At 42.4% G+C, this 15,647-nt stretch overlaps 1 protein-coding gene across 2 annotated transcripts in view; it reads right to left on the bottom strand.

The window, feature by feature from the left end:
- Matn2 (matrilin 2) overlaps positions 1 to 15,647 on the bottom strand; it is a 128,882-nt gene that overhangs the window by 100,837 nt on the left and 12,398 nt on the right. For both annotated transcript variants that reach the window (XM_069991115.1, XM_069991116.1), the window contains exon 2: positions 10,498 to 10,668. In XM_069991115.1, the coding sequence (XP_069847216.1) occupies positions 10,498 to 10,642 (145 nt within the window). In that variant the 5' untranslated portion in view covers positions 10,643 to 10,668. The remainder of the gene's footprint in view (positions 1 to 10,497; positions 10,669 to 15,647) is intronic.

Below are 15,647 nucleotides of genomic sequence, written 5' to 3'. Positions count from 1 at the left end.
ACCTGTCCAGGTGGCCTTATTGAATGGGTAAGATGATCACAAAGGACAGCCATAGGGACACATATCTGTGTCCACACAGGTGACCAGTGACCCATCGAGTCTCAAAGATTTAGGGACTCCTTATCTGTCACTAGGCCTAGAATGCATGTTCATTTAATGAATTGGCTGAGTAGGTAGTTAGGAAACCTCATGTCAGAGCTGGGGAAGGAAGAGATAGAGGACTGGAGGCATGGCTCAAGTGGTAGAGTGCCTGCCTAGCAATTGTGAGGTCCGGAGTTCAAAACCACAAATAAATACAGCTAGAGATGGAAAGGGGTTTCCATAGCCTTTCTGAGCCCTTTGCATGGGCTTCCTCTGTAGTTTACTTCACTGTCCAACCAGACTTCAAGGTTCTCTGGGTTCATCCTGCAGAACTTCTTGTGGCCCACTGCCCATACTGAGTAATCCACCGTGCCTTGCCAAAGGCCCCTCCTGGCTAGAGCCCAAGTTGTCAAGGCAGACATTCATCTTGTTTCCCGTAGACCTTCCCGTGCCTCACTTATTGGCACATCTGGCCATCCAGCTCCCTCCCTCTTTGATGTGCTAACACATTGGCTGGCTATGGACTTATGAGAACAACTTTCTGCCTTTTCTCCTCCCTAACCCCCACCCCCAATCCCACTGTCCTTTGAGCATCCAAAAGAAACACACTGCCTGCCTTTCATCTCTTCCGACAAATCAGCCTGCCATCGGTGTATTGAAAGATTTCTAATGGTTCTAATCCTTGGCTTTTGTAAAGCTTTTCTGGTTTCTCACCCCTGGCTAGATTATTACTCCCTTCCCATCTGCAGGCCCAGGATACTGGCTGTGCACCCCACTGTGTGCCGGACCTGCTTTTATGACTCAGACATGCAACAGTAAATGAATAAGTAACACCCTGCTAAAGTCTGAACATGCTTACCCAGTGTGTGTTGGTAACCATTATATCACCCCAGAATGGGATGAGAAAGTGAGTCAGAAAGGAAAAAACAGGCTACACAGAAGCATGTCAGAAAATGACAGACTGCCCTACACAAAATGGGAAAGTGAGAAGCAAAGAGATTTGTGAAGAGCTAACTTGTTGTTTCTCCATATTTGTGTGTTGAAGTCCTTATCTCTAGTAATATCTGATGTAACTCTGTTTGGGGATAGGTCTTCAAGAGCACATTGTTAAAATGAGGTCACTAGGGTCCTGGCTTTAAAGTGAATGGTGTCCTTCTTGGAAGAGAAAATGTAGGTACCAAAAGGTACATAGGAAAGAAAACAGGTGAAGATGCAGGAAGAAGACAAGCTTTCACAAGCCAATTTCAGGGTCTCAGAAAAACAATCCTGCCAATGCCTGGATCTCAGACATTAGCCCCCACAACTGTGAGACAATACATTTCTATTGTTTAAGCCACGCAGTCCCTGGTGCATTCTTACAGCCACAAACTAACTCAATCTCCATCACCTTTCCTGTCAAGAATATATTAAATATTTATAGATTAATTGTTCATGCAACTTTTCTCACTAACCCTTCTTGCATTTTCAGTACTTAATCATCATTAAATATTTAGACATGGATTTTAATAGATGGTAATTTTTAATAAACATTACAAAAGAGCATGAAATATTATTTTAATATCTGCAATGATAGCTTGAAGAAATACATAGGAAATGTCAAACCAAATTTGCAAAATCCTAATTCCCTAAGTTAAAGAGAAAAATAACTTAAAAAAGATCCACCATTGGTGGCTCATGCCTGAAATTGTACCTACTTAAGAGGCTGAGATCTGAGGATTGCAGTTCAAAGACACACTATGCTGGAAAGTCCGTGAGACTTTTATCTCCAATTAACCATCAGAAAAAGCTGGAAGTGGCTCTGTGGCTCAAGTGATAGAGTGCTAGCCTTAAGAAAAAGGAGCTCAAGCTTTAAATGAGCATCATTATTCCACAATACTGTGAAATTTGGGAAATTATGCAATCACTTAATCACACACACACACACAAAAAAAGAACCTCTGGGAAGATAGGGAGGGAAGGGATGGTAGGGGGAAAACAATGGCAGGGTAACAATGCTCAGTAGGAAGTGTACTCATTACCTTACTCATGTAACTGTAACCCTCTGTATAGTATCTTTACAATAAAAAATTTAAAAAAAAAAAGAAAAAGGAGCTCAAGGACAGTGCCCAGGCCCCAGAGTTCAAGTCCCAGGCCCAGCAAAAAAAAAAAAATAAAAGAACAAGAATGATTCATTAGAATGAAGATCTTCCATTGATGACAAGCTCTATATGGATTAACAAAAAAAAGGCAAATGTAGCTTACCTTAATCACACATGCCAATTAACATAATCCAAAGTGTAAACACTATCAGAAGTACAATATAGCGCAACAACACATGACAGCATATACACCACATTCCAGGTCAATGATAGACTACATATACAAGAATGGCTATCCCACACAGCCTACCTGTGTTGTGAGCTATACCACTTCAGTTTATATGCCACCTAGGTCTATGTAGACACACTCTAGAATATTCCCACAACAGGGAATCCCCCTACAACATGTTTCTCAGAACATATTCCTGTTACTGTAATAAAATGTATGACTCTATACACAGCAGATCACTAATAATTCTAAGTGGGAAAAAAGTTCTCTCATGAAACCTGTTGAAATTGTTTTGGGAAAGGGGGGAGGTGGAGAGATTGATAAAGAGAGGGAGATTGATTAGAATATAGTGGAAAGATGTATGAAAAGTGTCACAATAAATTTCTTTCCTGTATAATCAATGTATGCTAATTTAAAAAATATTTTCTCAAATGCTCCCAAGGTAGATTTTTTTCTTTAAAAAAAACTTTTTATTATCTTTAAGTGGTTGTACAAAGAAGTTCCCATTTTACAAAACAGTATATGAACACAAAGTGTCTGATAACATTGTCACCCATCGCTCCTAACCTACTCCTTTTCTCGCTTTTCTTTTCTTCTTTTTTTTAAAAATTGAGATTAGGTGATTACCTAAATTTCACAGTATTGTGGAATAGTGATACTTAGTTAAAGTCACAAACACATCTTAACCTTCACAAGGCAAATTGTCATTATCATGGTCTATAAAGTTTGCGAATTCTGAGCTTTGACAATACAATTATTTCTTCCACATCAGATGATATTTACATTTCTTTCCTTTTGCTTAGTGTAAGCTGCTCCCTCTTTCCCTCTCATTCCTCCCTTCTCATCACTGCCTTTGAGTTGCTTAGTTCATTTTCATCTATATGCAGCACAGCTGATGGGCCCCTCTGTTTTATGTTTTCCCATTTCCCACTGGATTCTGTGACCTTCTCCTAGCTTCCCTCCTTTGCATACACACACACACACACACACACACACACACACACACACCACACCACACCATATATGTGGTCAAGAACATGGAGTCATATAGCAATGATACAACAAAATGAGTAGCAGTCCTTTGTTTCTCAAGTCCTGTCTACTTTGTCATAACTCCTTGCATTTTGGCTTTAGCATCCACTTATCAGGGAGACCATATGTCATTATCTCTGCTCTTGGCTTACCTCACTCAAAATGCTCTAGTTCCACCCATTTCCCTGCAAATGCCATTATTTTGTCATTTCTAATGGCTGCATAATATTCCATTGTATATAGGTACCACAATTTTTGGATCTATTCATCAGTAGTGGGGTATCTGGGTTGTTTCTATATCTTGGCTATTGTGAACAGTACTACAATGAACATGGAGGTGCATGTGTCCTTGTATCCTGGTTCCTGTTGCTCACGGTAGATGCCTAGGAGTGGTATGGCTGGGTCTTGGGGAGGTCTATATTTAGCTTTCCAAGGTACCTCCAGACTGCTTTCCAAAGTGGTTGTATTAGGGTACATTCCCACCAGCAGTGCAGTAGGGTTCCTCTTTCTCCACATCCCTTCCAGCATTTGTTGTTGGCTGACTAGGATGTGGGCCATTCTGACTGGGGTAAGGTGGTATCTCAGGGTTGTCTTTATTGGCATTTCCTTTACAACCAGGGATGGTGAACATTTCCTCATGTGTTTCTTTGCCATTTTTATCTCTTCTTCTGAGAAGTCTCTCTTTAGCTCTATTGCCAATTTTTGATTGGTTTGTAAGATTTGGGAGGGGTTAGAGTTGAGTTCCCTGTATGTAATGGATATTAGGCTCTTGTCTGATATTTTGCTGGTAAATATTTTTTCCCAGTTAGTTGGCTGTCTTTCTAGTTTGGTTGCTATATCTTTAGCTGTCAGAAACTTTTTATGTTAAGGTAGTCCTATTTGTCGAGTCTCTCTCCAATTTGTTGTGACCCTGGGACTCTGTTCAGGAAGTTCCTGACTGTGCCTATAAGTTCAAGTGTCTCTCCTACTCAGTAGTTTCAGAGTATCAGGTTTGATGTGAAGGTCTTTAATGTATTTTGAGTTGATATTAGTGCATGGTGACAGGCTGGAGTCCACTTATAGTTTTTTGCATGTGCCTGGATTTTTCTTGAATGCAAATATTTACCTCATAACAAACAAACAAACAAGGGAGAAAGTACTTATCTTCCAGGCCACTTCCTGTAAGCACCTCCACAATGTCCTGGAAAAGGTTTGTAGATCCCTGGTTTATCTAACCCTCTGGGCACAAAGCAGTCAATACTTTGATGCTTCAATACCTCTCATCTGTAAGACCTTGGTAATAAGCCTAACCAGCCACCACTGGCTTATACCTACAGTCCTAGCTATTCAGGAGGCTGAGCTCCGAGGATCTTGTTTCAAAGCCAGACCCTGGTCAGAAAAGTCCATGAGACTCTCTCTGATTAACCAGCAAAAATAAATAAATAAATAAAAATAAATAAAAAATGGAAGTGTGTCTTAAGTGGCTGAGTGCTAGCCTTGAACAAAAATAGTAAGGGACAAGTCCTGAACTCAAGCTCCAGTACCACCTTATGCACACACATACACACACACACACATACATGTACTACACACCCAAATCTAAACTCCCTTGTATCATCTTTGAAAGCTATGTTCTTAGAGCTTTGGAAACTGCAGCAGCCAAGTGACTCTCTCTAATGCAGTCCTCTTTACCCATTTGTTAGTTCATTTACTCCTTCTAGAGACATTTCCTGAATGCATCCTGGCAGTGCCTATACAACCAGCCACACGGGCAATTAGCAAGCAGTGGCTATGCAGGCTAAGCACAGTACTGGGACAGAGGGCAAGCTTGTGTATGCACACCCTCGATTAGGATTGCTTCCACTGAGACCAGGAAGGGGAGTCCAATTCAGTTGAATTAAACAGTGGGGTCTGTACAGGGTAGGAGACAAGGGTTAGAGCCGATGAAATAGCAAGTTGGCTTCCCAAAGTCTACATTGGCTGCTCAGTGCTTCTATGACCTTGAATGAGACATTTAGTACATCTCAGTTCCTTCTTCTGAGACAGTAATTATGCAGAATGAAGTATAAATGGCCTTAGCACGGTGCCAGGCAAATAGTAGATGCAAAACCAAAAAAAGAAAAAGAAAACAAAAAACATGCACACAAAAAAATGTCAGCCATTAATATCATTATTATCACTGTCATCAGTTAGGAAGACAGAAACACCCAGTATGGAAGAAGAAAAGAACAGTGGCTATGTCATCTACTGAGAAACAACACCCCCCCTTTCCCTTACACACACACACACACACACACACACACACACACACACACACACATCCTGCATGTGCGGAGGCCAGAACATTTGGAACAGGAAGGTCATAAGGAAGGGAGTACTTTAAGAGGAAAGGCTAAAGGAAGGCTGAAGAAAAGGAAGGGGGTCACAAGAGGAGTTTAATAGAGAAGAGAAAGGAACAAGAAGGGGTGAGTCTGTAAGAGGGAAAAACAAGAAATCATGTTATTTATTCATTGGTTAGGCAAGCTTTTACATTTGTGGCTTATTGGAAATCAGAGACTGTACTTTTCTGGGTTCTCCAAGCATTCATCACAAGATAGGAATGAAGAATTTCATTTCATACAGTTTATAAAAAATTAATGATAATAGAGAGGTGGGTTTGTACATTAAGACAGCACAGACAAGGGGGGAAGTGCATTTCATGGGAACGCATGTCCATTTGAGCCACAGCCATGACTGCAGTCTGCTCAGAGGACACACAACAGTAGGTGGTTAAAGGAAGCAGGAGAGGAGGATGAGAAGGGGGTTGTTTCAAAAGTCTCTGCTCTACTTAAAATAATATGGTAAGATCAGGCGCTGTTGGCTCACGACTATAATCCTAGCTACTCAGGAAGCTGAGATCCGAGGATGGAGGTTCAAAGCCAGCCCAGGCAGGAAAGTCTGTGAAACTATCATCTCCAATTAACTGCCAGAAAGCTGGGAATGGAGCTGTGGGCTCAAATAGTAGAGCACTTACCTTGAGCAAAAAGAGCTCAGGAACAGTACCCAGACCCTGAGTTCAAGTTCCAAGCCCCTCCCACACATCAACCTAATTGTTTTAAAGCAGTTCTGAGGATAAAGACACATACCAGCTGCTTGATTATTGAGCTGTTAAGAGGCTGGCTCCCCATCAAGACTTGGGGTCTACCTCTGCCAAACCCCCCTGGGTAGGAAAATACTAGCAGCTTATTTTCAAAGCTTCAGAAGGGTGGACCCAGTCTGCATTTAGTTCATTCTTCAGCTGCATTTTTCCCTGCAGATGTTACTCATCTCGAATTGTCTTCCTGGCTCAAACGCCTACTGCATCTCCTCCTAAGACCTTTTCCTCCTACCCATTTCCACCCCACCTTGTAGATTTCTGTAGTGGTTCTCAAACTGAGGTTTCCAGAAGAGCTGCTTCTCAAGTCCTGACCCAGACCTACTGACGTGCACTCTCTGGGCATGGGGCCTAAAACTTGGTTTCCAACAAGCCTTCCAGAAGGTTCTGATGCACAGTGAATTTGAGAACTACAGGTCCACTGCCTGGTCCTTCTGCTCCATCTCTTCTGTCCCAAAACCTTTCAATCATTGGCCGTTAGAATGCAGTACTACTTGGAGCGAGTGACAGCAAGTGGAAGACTCCTTCAGGCATCCACACAGAAGGGATGTGGTAAGGCAGAGGATTTAGTGACATCAAGTGTCCTCGTTGAGGAAGTCACTGATTTCAACCTCTTCTTTCTACGGATGAATAAACCAACTCTCAGGTCTGTTTCTACAAAGACACTGAATCCACTGAGAAGTGGAGATTGGGGAAACTTCAGTTCCCATCTAGTTTAGGGGAAGATAGTAAGACCCTATCCCAAATCACTGAAGTAAAAAGGAATGAATGTGGCCCTGAGTTCAAACCCTAGAATGCCCCCCCACACTGAAAAAAGGCTGAAGGATGGATGACCTGAATCATAAAGAAACAGTCACTTGTACGTTGCATCCACACAGATGTTCAATACACACTGAACTGTAGGCAGGACCAGAACCAGGGTTCAAGGTCAGTAGGACCTGTGTGGCAGCAACAGTACTTCCAAATACAGATGGGATTTCATGGTTTGAACAGTCTTGGCCAACAAGCCAACAGGCTGAAATTACCATGTGAGGGGTAGAAGCTGCAGGGCTGAGGATGAATTTCATCCCCAACATTGGAAAAAGAAAACATTAATAGGAGCAGCTGGAATTCGTGTGTGTGTGTGTGTGTGTGTGTGTGTGTGTGTGTGTGTGTGTGTGTGTGAGTTGTGGGGCTTGAACTCAGGGCCTTGGGTGTTGTCCGTGTGTGTGTGTGTGTGTGTGTGTGTGTGTGTGTGTGTGAGAGAGAGAGAGAGAGAGAGAGAGAGAGAGAGAGAGAGAGAGATATGTGGGGCTTGAACTCAGGGCCTTGGGTGTTGTCCTTGAGCTCTTTTTGCTCAAGGCTAGTACTCTACCCCTTTCGGTCATAGCTCCACTTCCAATTTTCTAATGCTTAATTGGAGATAAAAGTCTCACAGACTTTCCTGCCCAGACTGGCTTTGAACTGAGGTCCTCAGATCTCATCCTCCTGAGTAGCTGGGACTCTTGTGTGAGCCACCGCCGCCAGACACTTCTGGGCTTCTTTCAGGCAGCATCTGTCCCCATCTCGCAGGACAGGGTGATGTAGCTCCTATGTCATTCCTTGACCAGACTAAGGGACCAGCTTCCCTTCTCCCACTCACTTCTTGGATCTACTGCCACATTCCAACAAATTGTTCTCATCAAACAAAACACGAATTCTGGGTGGGTCATTCAAAGAGGAATCTATTTTAGGCAAAGGCAAAGGTCTCAAGGATAGCTAGTAGACTTTTAAATGAACAAGACTAGTAGATTCAACAAAGAATATCTATGTCAACAGAAGTTAGAACAGAGAAAACCAGGAGAGCAAGAGGGCAGAAAGCTAGAATGTGTTCTCCCAGGAATGAGGGGAGTCAAGATACAGTGAGTGTTTGGACAAGGATGATTAAGGTTTCCAAAAAGGCAGATATGCCCCCACTGGTTGCCTTAGCAACAGGTCCACCCCCTCTTCCCTCATTGGACAGTGATGCAACAAAGAACAAATGTGCACAAATGAAGCAGGCAGGATGGGGCAATGTGCCTTCTAGTTTCTTCTCATTCGTGTTATCTTGAGCAGGGAAAGGGAGGAGTAGGGAAGGGAATGTGTGCCGCTGATAAAGACTGGTCTAGAGAGAAATAAACCCATGCGCTCTAGGCACAGGGTAGCCTTGTGCTCTCACTCCACCGGCCACCTGCCAGCACCATCGCCTGGAAGGGATTTGGGCTGGAGAATATGCTCCTTCATTCTTGGGAGCATCTCACAGGAGAGTACTCTTTCTGAGCCCAACCCCACCAAAAACCCAACTGTGGGGGATGGGGTAGGAGATGAGTGGTAGGGTGCTTACTGAGCCTACACAAGGCTCTGGATTTGACTCTCAGCATCAGGAAAATAAATACAAATCCAATTATACAAGGACTGCTGGTGATTTAGGAATCATTGTGTCTTTCCAGTGGTTTTTACATATTAAATATAGGTAATGCTATCACCTTGAAATTGTTCCTCATCTTTTCGACACAGGCAGAAGTTTTCTGGCTACCCGCTCATAGAAGAGGGTCTCCCAGGAGACCAAAGTCACAGAAGGTTCAGTGTGATTGGGGTCATCATTTAGTCAACTGGTAAAAACTGTGACCTTGCAAAGCAGAGCTCTTCCAATACCTTGTGTCTCCGATCATGATTTCAGATGGATCAGAGTCTCACATTAGCCCAACAAGCTGGATTTATAAAGTACAGTTTTAAAGCTTGACATGAACAGAAAATTGTGCAAAAAACTATCATGAATCACATGGTAAGAATTCACAGGTACTGCTTTATTCCCCATGAAAGTGTTCCAGCTGGGTGCTGGTGATTCACACCTATAATACTTGCTACTCAGGAGGCTGTGATCTGAAGATTGTACTTCAAAACCAGTCCAGGCAAAAATTCCATGAAATTTTTAACTCCAATTAATCACCAAAAAGCTAGAAGTGAAGCTGCGGCTCAAGTAGTAGAGCACTAGCCTTGAACAGAAAATAAAAAATCTAGCCCGGTGCCCGTAGCTCACACCTGTAATCTTAGCTACTTAGGAGGCAGAGATCTGAGGATCGCTGTTTGAAGCCAGCCCAGGTAGGAAAGTCAGCGAGATCCTTATCTTAAGCTGCATGTGGTGCTGTGGCTCATGTGGTAGAGGGCTAGCCTTGAGCAAAAGAGGCTCAGAGACAGCAGCCAGGCCCAGAGTTCAAGCCCCAGGACTAGCACATACACAAAAAAGTGTTCCAGGTTGGTGTTCACATTTCCCCATTTCTGATTTACAGAAGACAAGCCTGTCTTAAAGAGAGGTTACACGGTCAAGGTGCACACACTTGGTAAGTAACAGAGGCAGGACTTGAAGCCATGCAAAGCAAGTTCTCTTGCCTTTGGCCCACCTGCCTATTCTCTCTACACATAGAGCTGGCAGTGCCAAGTCTGAGGATGGCCAATTGATCTGTGTTCTATGTGTTTCACGACATTTTCTTTCTCCTGAAGAAAAACATGTCCCCTGGGTGGGAATGATAGAGCCCTGGTGCTTTCCATCTTATCTGAACTCAATGACAAGATCCCTTCCATCTTCCAATTTTCTCCTCCTGCCATGTGTGCGAGGCCATTATTAATAGATTTATCTGGACAAGTCTAAGAAAAATGTTCTCATGATACCCTTGTCCAGATAAGTCTAGCAAGGTCATTTCCTAATGAAAAATCTGACTCTGTGTATTGGAGAAGAGTCGTGAATCTTAGGTTAAATGGAAGACTTTAACATAGAAAGGATTAAATTTAGATTTGAAAATAATCCAATTATATAGCATAGCACCAACTTTCCCCATCTGCAAGGTCTTCTGGCCCACAATACATTCAGCACATGATCTGGAGACAGGAGAGCTCCATCTTTGGTCCATGATCCTCCCCTACTAACTCCCACCTGGGCTACCTGCTTCTGCAGAGCTCCCGTCACTCACCAAGGAGTGCTGTCTGGGGGTGGGTCCGAGTGTGTCTGCCTCTGGAGAGAGACCTGCTGTGGGACCGTTCTCTGGCTGCAGTGGGGAGGAAGAAGGGCAGTTGTCCAAGGAGCAGCAGCAAGCAGCTCACGAGCATCTTCTCCATCTTCAAGAGGAGCAAGAAGGGCACGGCTGGAACACATAGTAAAGGGCCAGTGAGATTTCCACGTCTCCCTGAACACTGGGTGCTGCAGACCCACCAATCTACCTTTCAGGGACCTACACATGCCACTTGCAACCAATTGTACTCAAATACCATCTGTGTGTTTGGCCCTTCAGAACTTCAGTGCCCCACTGGTCTGTTCTTGAGTATATGAGCAGGATAAGTGTGGTAGGAATTTTTTTTTTTAATCACTCTGGTCTCCAGAATGGTGGCCAAATGGCAGATTGGGGATATGTCTCAATGGGGAGCACTTCTCTTACATGTACAAGTCTCTTTGTGCCATCCCCAGAAGCTTTTTTACTTGAAAAGACTGCATGAAAAACTGGAGGGAAAAAATACTATCTTAGGGGTGGGGGGAGGCAGTACGGAGTTGAACTTGGCTTGGCTGATGTTCTACCACTTAAACCACATGTCCAGTCCAGTTTTTTGCTAATTATTTTAGAGATGAAGTCTCATAGATTTTTCTGCCCAGGCTGACCTCAAACTTTCAGCTTCCAGATCTCAGTTTCCTGAGTAGGATTATAAGCATGAGCCACAAAAGCATCCAACAAGGAACAAAAACAAAAATCTTGACTTTTTAACCATTAAAGTTTATTAACAGTCCTTGTCACATTCCATATCTTGAAAATGAAAGGGAAAAAAACTGTATCTTAGAATTACAGGTAATAATATTCCTTTAATCTTTTAGTAGTAGATGGTACAAATGAAATTCATGTGTAACTGACACAGTGAGCCATTTTTCCCCTTCTTCCCACGTACATTTATTAAAGGGAGTATGATACAGTGGTTAAGAGCCTGGCTTCTGTCCTAGATGGAGCCCACATTCCAGGCACTGTTCTAAGTGTTTTATAAGTATTAGCTCACTCAGTTACCTAATATTCTCTCTATATTCCCAGAAAGCCCAGGAGGTTAACTAGCTTGTTCAAGGTCATATACAGTGAGCAAGTCACAGCAAGATTCAAGCCCAGGGTGGCCAACCTAGATTGCCCATGAATGAATTAACAGAAAATTCATTAGCCAAAAGCCAAATGAGCTAATTAGTCAGGGTTCCATTCATGAAAGGCCAGAGCTATTTTACTATGACAGGCAGGAAGGACAGAGGCAGGGACAGGGGCAGGGCAAGGACCAATTCCTGAAACTAGAAAACTTTTTGTTAAAACACTGATTTAAGTTGAAATCGTTTTTTTTTAAAAAACACAAAACAAAAACCCTGAATAGTTCAGTAAATGTCAGCAAATTGCTTTCAGGAACTGACTGGTGATGAAGCCGCCTGTCGCGTCTCGCAGTATGCATTCCCACTCACTGGCTCATTTTTTTATTATGTATTAAAATTATATTAAAAGTAGTGAATTTTTATTCAGCACTTAGTATGTGTGAGACACTGGGCCAAGTGCTTTCAAAGTACTAAGTGATTTAATTCTTACAGTAACTCAGAGATGTAATTTGCCTAAGGTCATGTGGCTCCCAGAAGGTTCACTGGTGCACATTACAATAAAGAGTCCCCCTTGAAATAACCAGTACATCAGATTGGTCCCTTTTCATAGCTTTAACTTTGACTCCTCTAAGAAAAGGAAAAACATTAAGCCTATTTTGCCTCTTCCTCTAAGCTTGAAATCTATTACTTACTTTCAAGCCTTCTCGGTATTTAACACCTAATGGAATGTTGACACTGGGTGTCACCATTTATATGTGATTAATTATTGCAATGCTATTCCTTTTCCTCTAAACTAGGCAAATACAAAGTCTATGTTTATTATTTCAAGATGCATGCAAGTACGTTCAAGTCTCCCTTCCTGATACATTCGCACCTGAACATTTAAAATATGATGCGCATAATTACCATTTCCAAAGAACAAATACCACTGTTTGAGGCTGTGGATTTCAAGAAGTGCTCACATTTCCAAGTCAGTAGTGCTAAGGGAAAGGTACTGGACATGAGAGAAGGATAAAGGAGGTAAAAAGGAGGAAAACCAAATGATTCTAGATGTCCAACCCTGGGGAGGCTACTTATCTGTCTTTGCCTTAGTTGCCTCATCTTTAAATTGGGGATACCAGACCTTGTCATATGTGTTCATCATTTTACATGTAGTGCTTGGCATGCAGAGTGCTGGTATTGTTATTCTTATGGCCATTCCATTTTAAAACAGGTAGTAGAAAGTATGAGCAACTTATGTTGCATAGCCAGCCATTTCATATACATTAACTTTTTGTCTGCTTATAATAAAACTGTGATAAACAAATCATTTTTTTAATTTAAAATTTTATTTTATTTTATTTGAGAACATACTGTACAGAGGGGTTACAATTACATGGGCAGGATAATGCATACATTTCTTACCAAGCATTGCAGCCTCCTCCTTTGTTTACCCTTCACCTCCCTTCCCAGCCACCCCCCTCCCCCCCCCAATCAAACAAATCATTTAAAAATACATTAGGTAGGGTACCAGTAGCTCATGCTTGTAATCCTAGCTACTCAGAAGGCTGAGAACTCAGTATATCAGTTCAAAGCCAGCCCAGGAAGGAAATTTTATGAGACTCTTATCTCCAATTAACCACCAAAAAAGCTGAAAGTTGAACTATGCGCTCAAGTGGTAGAAATATAAGCCTTGATTGAAAGAGCTCGGGACAGGACCCAGGCTCCGAGTTCAAGCCCTACAACCGACAATACATACATACATACATTTTTTCTCTTTTCAAAAGTCAATAGCATGTTAAATCACAAACTGGTATAAAATATTTGCAAATTCTTTATATGATAATTTTTATTCAGACTAAGTAAACTCAGTTTAAAAAAAACTTAGCTGGGTGCTGGTGGCTCATACCTGTAATGCTAACTACTCAGGAGGCTGAGATCTGAGGATTGCGGTTCAAAGCCAGTCCAGGCAGGGAAGTCCAATTAACCAACAGAAAACTGGAAGTGGCACTGTGGCTCAAGTGGTAGAGTACTAGCCTTGAGCTGAAGAGCTGGGGGACAGCACTCAGGCCCAGAGTTCAAGCCCCATGATTGATAAAAACAAAAACAAAATGTTCAAAAGTACTGGGCACCAGTGGCTCATGCCTGTAATCCTAGCTACTCAGGAGGCTGAGATCTGAGGATCACAGTTTGAAGCCAGGCCAGGCATGAGTGCTTCATACATACACACATTCATGTATACATACAAAAAAAAAAATCCATGAGTCTACTAGGATAGTAAAAAAAAAAAAGTTGCTGCCTACTAATCCAGTGTTGACAGGAATGTGAAAAAGCTGGAATCCTCAGGCACTGCTGATAAGAATTCGAGATGATGCAGCCTCTTTGGAAAAGAATTCATCTGTTTCTGTAAAGTTAAACACACTGTCACCGAACGACACAGCAGAGTGCCCAGCTGCCCCTGCACGCCAGGATTACCCATGCTTTAGCACTGAGTCTCACCCTGGAAACACTTCAGCCCTACTTGCAGCCTCAATCCTAGGTTTTTACCCAAGAGATAAGACAGCACATATACAAAGACTTATACTCAGAAGCTTTATTTGTAAAAGCAGAAACCCAAAAACAACCCAAATGTCCACACGCTGATGAACCCATAGACAAATTATGGTAGAGCCATATGAAAGAATCTGCCTCAACTATTACAGAAATGACCTACTGCATGAATCCTAAAATAATTGTGCTAAATGAGAGCAAGCAGATGCAGAAACATTACAAAACAAACAAATATAGTTATCTGACACTCACTAAAGCACAAAAGTATATAACGTGATGAGCAGATCTATGGGTCAGGGTACTAAAAGTGGGAAAGATCCATTATGTTTTTACAGCCTGACAGACACTCGGGAGGTGACAGAGAAGATTACGTAGATTATGGTAGAGATATACACCTGTCAAAACACTGTAAGTTAAACTTCAAAAGTGCTGTTATATGTAAAGAAATGAGCCAAGTGCCAGTGACTCAAACCTATAATCCTAGCTACTTAAGAGGCTGAAATCTGAGGATCATGGTTTGAAGACAGTACAGGCAGGAAAGTCTGTGAGACTCTTATCTCCAATTAAGCACAAAAAGCCCAAAGTAGAGCTCATAGAGCAATAACCTTGAACATAAAAGCTCAGGGACAGCACCTAGACCTTTATTTCAAGCCCTAGGAATGGCACAAAAGAAAGAAAGAGAAAGGGAGAGAGAGACAGAGAGAGAAAGAGACAGAGACAGAGAAAGAGAAAGAGAGAGAGAGAGGGAGGAGGGGAGGGAGGGAGGAGGGGAGGAAGGGAAGAGGGGAGGAAGGGAGGAGGGGAGGAAGGGAAGAGGAAAGGAAGGAAGGAAGGAAGGAAAGAAGGAAGGAAGAAGGAAGGAAGGAAGGAAGAAAGGAAGGAGAAAGGGAGGGAGGGAGGGAGGGAGGGAAGGAAGGAAGGAAGGAAGGAAGAAGGGAAGGAGGGAAGCAAGCAAGCAAGCAAAGAAGCAAGCAAGCAAGCAAGGAAACAAGGGAAAAAGTAAAGGAATGGAGAAAAAGATACTGCATAAGTACTAACATAAAACCAGTATGATATCAGACAAAAAATTTTTTTCTTTTTTTTTTCTTTTTTTTCTTTTGTCAGTCATGGGGCTTAAACTCTGGACCCAGGTGCTGTCCCTCAGCTCTTCAGCTCAAGGTGAGTGCTCTATCACTTGAGCTACAGTGCCACTTCTGGTTTTCTGATGATTAATTGGAAGTAAGGGTCTCACAGACTTTCCTGCCAGGGCTGGCTTTGAACCATGATCCTCAGATCTAAGCCTCCTGAGTAGTTAGAATTACAGCTATGAGCCACTGGCACCTGGCCATATTTTCTTTTTTAAACACACAGTAGTTGCGGAACTAGAAAATAAGTCAGTGCCTATGCCCTGGCCAATGATTGCTTCTTGTTTGGTTTAGACAGCTGTCAGAAGAACAGGAACCATCTCTAAGTGGAAAATGAAATGACATTTGAAAACAGCTCCTT

This window comes from Dipodomys merriami, unplaced genomic scaffold (assembly GCF_024711535.1).
Source record: "Dipodomys merriami isolate MVZ:Mamm:240054 unplaced genomic scaffold, mDipMer1.0.p SCAF_4, whole genome shotgun sequence".
Lineage (NCBI taxonomy): Eukaryota > Metazoa > Chordata > Mammalia > Rodentia > Heteromyidae > Dipodomys > Dipodomys merriami.
This window is presented reverse-complemented; position numbering and strand designations above follow the sequence as displayed.